At 40.2% G+C, this 4,153-nt stretch overlaps 1 protein-coding gene across 1 annotated transcript; it reads right to left on the bottom strand.

Moving 5' to 3' along the window:
- Positions 1-280: 280 nt before the first annotated feature.
- Positions 281-3,456, bottom strand: LOC133715311 (transcription factor UNE10). The gene is made up of 6 exons (XM_062141759.1): positions 3,080-3,456; positions 2,347-2,980; positions 2,113-2,217; positions 1,700-1,765; positions 691-1,077; positions 281-542 (listed from the first exon to the last, which is right to left on the bottom strand). Exons 1-6 carry the CDS (start codon positions 3,184-3,186, stop codon positions 453-455), a joined length of 1,389 nt encoding a protein of 462 aa, XP_061997743.1. The 5' UTR covers positions 3,187-3,456; the 3' UTR covers positions 281-452.
- Between the last annotated feature and the right edge of the window lie 697 nt (positions 3,457-4,153).

Genomic DNA, 4,153 nt, shown 5'->3' with positions numbered 1-4,153 from the left:
TTAGGAAGCTAGCTAGTCTATATATCTACCTACCACTATCAAAGAGTTCATGTATTAATACATTAGTGTGTGTTAGACTTTCGCTTTCCTTTCGTCTACAATGCCTCTATCAAAGTTAACAATGGAGATGAGAAAAGCTCTCTGCGATTTAGTTTTCCGATCCTGTAATTAAGGGCGTATGTTGGTATAAAACTATAAATATCTCTTCCACAGTTCGATTCATTAATTCTCAACCTTGAAGACTCGGGTGTCGTACTTTTGTTACTTTATGGACTAGTCATTCCTTGGAGTAAAAAATATATTCAGTATATGTTCCCATAAAAGAATACCAATGATATTCAGTACGTATACACTAAGCCAAAAGATATAATCAATTCAGGTCTATACATTTCTTGCCATTAATAAAGATATTTGAGCTAGTTAGCTAGCAAGCATGAATTAAATCCAATATATTAGCTCTTAGAACTAGATGCTGCTGGTTGCTGATGGAATTGTTGATACATGGCCGCCATCATGCTGTAAGCATCCATGGTCGACATCGGCTGCAAAAGAATTTGTACTATGTTAGTATCAAAAATTTTACGGGGCATTAACTCATCCAAAATAAGACACCCAAACTGTTTAGCAAGAGAGAATGTTTCTGTACTTCTGTTAAATAAAATTCTACGATGCAAGAATATTAAACCTTACCTGCGATTGGCATGCAAGAAATGCTGGCAAGGGATCAGGCATCACAGTCGTTGAAGCAGCTTGTAACCTCTCAGCGCCGCAGGCAGAGCCATCCCATGAAGCCATGGGCATAAATGCAGTTGGGTGAAGAACCGGAGGGACTCCCCCTATGTTGGGGCGGCCGATGTTGTTCATGTCCATTCCCATTCCCATTCCCATTCCCATTCCCATTCCCATCCCAATCCCCATGCCCATATTTCTTGGGGCCATCATAGACATTTGAAGTTGTTGCTGCATAGCCATCGGCAACATCATGGCTGGTATGTTCATTCTGCTTATCACATGGACTTGAGCTTGCAATTGTTTCAAGTATTCAATCACTTCGTCCAGCATTGAAGCTTTATCAGTCTGCAGTAATTAAAATAAAACAAAAATGAGCCAGGATTCGACGAGATCAAGAATTCGATCTCCAAATACATCCGCTAGCCACACAACTTGGGATCATTATCATCCACATCTTAGCTTGACAAGTTACAACTATATATACGTAATACTACAGATTAACACCATTTACTGCTCTCTGGGATAAACACAAAAGCATTATGGCATTATGCCCTACCAGTTAGAAGGATTAATTTACGTGGGAGCAGGTAGTTGTCCCCATAGTGAACAACCTCCTGTCAAATTGTACCTTGTTTGTGAATTGGATTTGTGGACTAGAACCCTTGAATCACATAAAAAACACAGCCATTTATATCCATTCAAGTTTTGGACCACTTTTCTGAAAAAATTGGCAGCCATGACTGCTTGTAAATCAGACTGTACCCTCAGTCAGCTTTGGACATGCATGTACATGAGATTCCAAGTGCTTATTGGCATCTTATTTTGTTGGAAACAAATGGCATTTATATGAGTGTGACCGAATATAAATGAAATCAACAGAAATTTTCGTCTCATTTGATACTAGCTTGTTCGACTAAATAAAACCATACGGATAGTGCACAAAACCCGATTGAGTGGAACATCATACCTTACTGGAATTTGGGACCAGCTTCTGCAGCGTCTTCATCCTCTGGTTGATCTTATCTCTCCTTTTCTGCATCAATAAAAAAAAATTAGGAAATAACCCACAAGATGCTCTTCTACCATGGTTTGAATCCAAATTTTGAAGTCAAATAGGTCCCTATCGTTGGGCAATTCAATCATTTGTTTAACTAATTTATCTTAATATATACATGTACATATAATATATATTCTCCTCTTTTATCTTCACTGAAAACTGATTTCAAATATCTATATCTCAAAAGTTTTACCTTGATTGTGATTCCAGTTCAACTAATTAAACAATCCTATTTCATGAATACCTAATAAAGAAAATTCCAATACATATGATTGGATTGAGAAGGCCGTGTTTGAGAAAAGAGCTGGTGAGAGATAGCATACACGTTCAGATTGGTTATGTATAGCAGCAGCCCTACTCCTTTTTGTAGAAACTGAGGATTTTCCAGTACTTCGCTTCTTTCTCTCCTCCTCGTCGCTTTCCTCTCTCTTCAAGAACAAAAACATGAACAAGAAATAATATTAATTTATTGATCTAACAAAAAAAAAAAGGAGAGAGAGAGCTAACTTATGCATTATCTTTTGCATTAATTTATGGAGTAAAGCCTGAGAGCTTGCCTGTGGTCTACTGTGACAAACTGAGTCACGGTCGCTTCCCTTAGTATCAAGTGTGGCTTGCTGGCTATCCATCCCAAACGTGGCACTACCGCTCACGCTGGGGGATCTGCACTCGGGTGTAGCAGGTACACGTGCAACGCCCGCCTTGTGTTTTCCCAGTCGGCGGGTGTCCTCGTTGTGGGTCGCGGTAGCGCTGCACGACCCCACTCGAGTGGAGCACCCATTGATCATGCCCGTGCCAGAACTGCCGAGGACTCCTGGCACGGTATCTACAGAGTCTATCATAAGGCTACTGTTTGGTTCATCAGGTTGGTTGTTCCTGCAAGGGACCAACGCGTCCATGGTCATGGTGGTGTTGGAGGGAGCACCGGAGGTGGCAACACGACGGAGATGATCAAACCAGGTCACTACTTCTTTAGCACCACCACCAGTGGCAGAAGTGATGGTGTTATCAAAGGGAGGCTTGGAAAACCGAGGCAAAGTACAGGTGGCTTGGTTGACTATGGACTCCAGAGTACCAGTAGCGCGTGGCTTGTCCCAGGATGCTGGTTTGGAAGGCAAGCGCGGTAGACCCAAGCCGTGCATGGCCACCTGGCCATTTTCCCATGTCAGCTCTGCTACCTCATAGTCCAACCTGCATACAAATATTTTATCAGTACGTTGTTCGAGAGAGAGAGAGAGATCAGTACGTTGTTCGAGAGAGAGAGAGATAGAGAGAGAGAGAGGTAGGTACATGGGAACATCAGGAGCGGTGGAATTGGAGTGAGAACGAAGAGAGAGCCTCGGCGGTGGCGATGGACTACTGTTATCAAGATCCCAGCTGGGAACACACTGGCTCATTTTCAGAGAGAGAAAACACAACAAGAGTCGTGTTGGTTCCGAGTGTTTGAGACTGAGAAAAGAGATGAGGGTAATATACACTTTTTTCTTCTTCTTCTCCAAGTATTGGTTCTAATTTTATTCCTCCAAATGCTTGAGATTGAGAAAAGAGAGAATAGGAAACATGAGATAGCTAGGGGCCTGGTCCTTGCTATTAATTATGTCCCAGCTGCTGGCTAATAATTGCATGGAAAGGAGATGTGTCGCATAGACTATGTCATTTATAAATGGAGATACTAAACTATATATAGGGGGTGATAGCAAGAATTGATAATAAAAAGGAGGGGGGATTTCAATTTTCAACACAAAATATCAAACATTGTATATACGTGTGTGCGCTATATATATATGTGTGTGTATACGTTCTACCATAAATATGAGAGAGACTGCTTTCCCGTTAAATCCGAAGACCAAAGATATGGATGTTGAGGTGAGATTGATAATAAAATAGAAAGAACGACATCCAATCTCACGTACGTAATATTTAAGGTATTGAAAAAGAAGAGATAAAGTAGTCATTGCCAGAAATCCCAATCTTTCTATGTTTCACACACGATGATGATGAGGTAAGTACGGGGTAAAGTTATATACACCACATTTCTCCTTTCGGATTTTGATGTACTTTAAGGTAGATTAATTATGTCCGAAATTTGGACTTAGAGCATCTCCAACAGTAAAAGCTATTTTTTTAGCTAAATCATCTAAAAGTTAAATTTAGGTAGTAAATTTCTAACTTTTCCTCTAGCAGTGTTAGCTAAACTAAAAAAATTGAACGTGGAGTGTTTAGCTTTTTGATATTTTCTCTCTCCTCCCTAGCTAAATTTAGCTAGAGATTTTAGCAAAAGCCAAATTTGACTTGCATATAGCTATCCTGCTGGAGTGCTAAACTATCTCAAATTAGCCAAATTTTTAACTTTTTGTTGAAATA

This window comes from Rosa rugosa, chromosome 6, assembly GCF_958449725.1.
Source record: "Rosa rugosa chromosome 6, drRosRugo1.1, whole genome shotgun sequence".
NCBI classification, from domain to species: Eukaryota; Viridiplantae; Streptophyta; class Magnoliopsida; order Rosales; family Rosaceae; genus Rosa; species Rosa rugosa.
The sequence above is the reverse complement of the archived record's forward strand: the minus strand, read 5'-3'. Positions and strand labels throughout refer to the sequence as shown.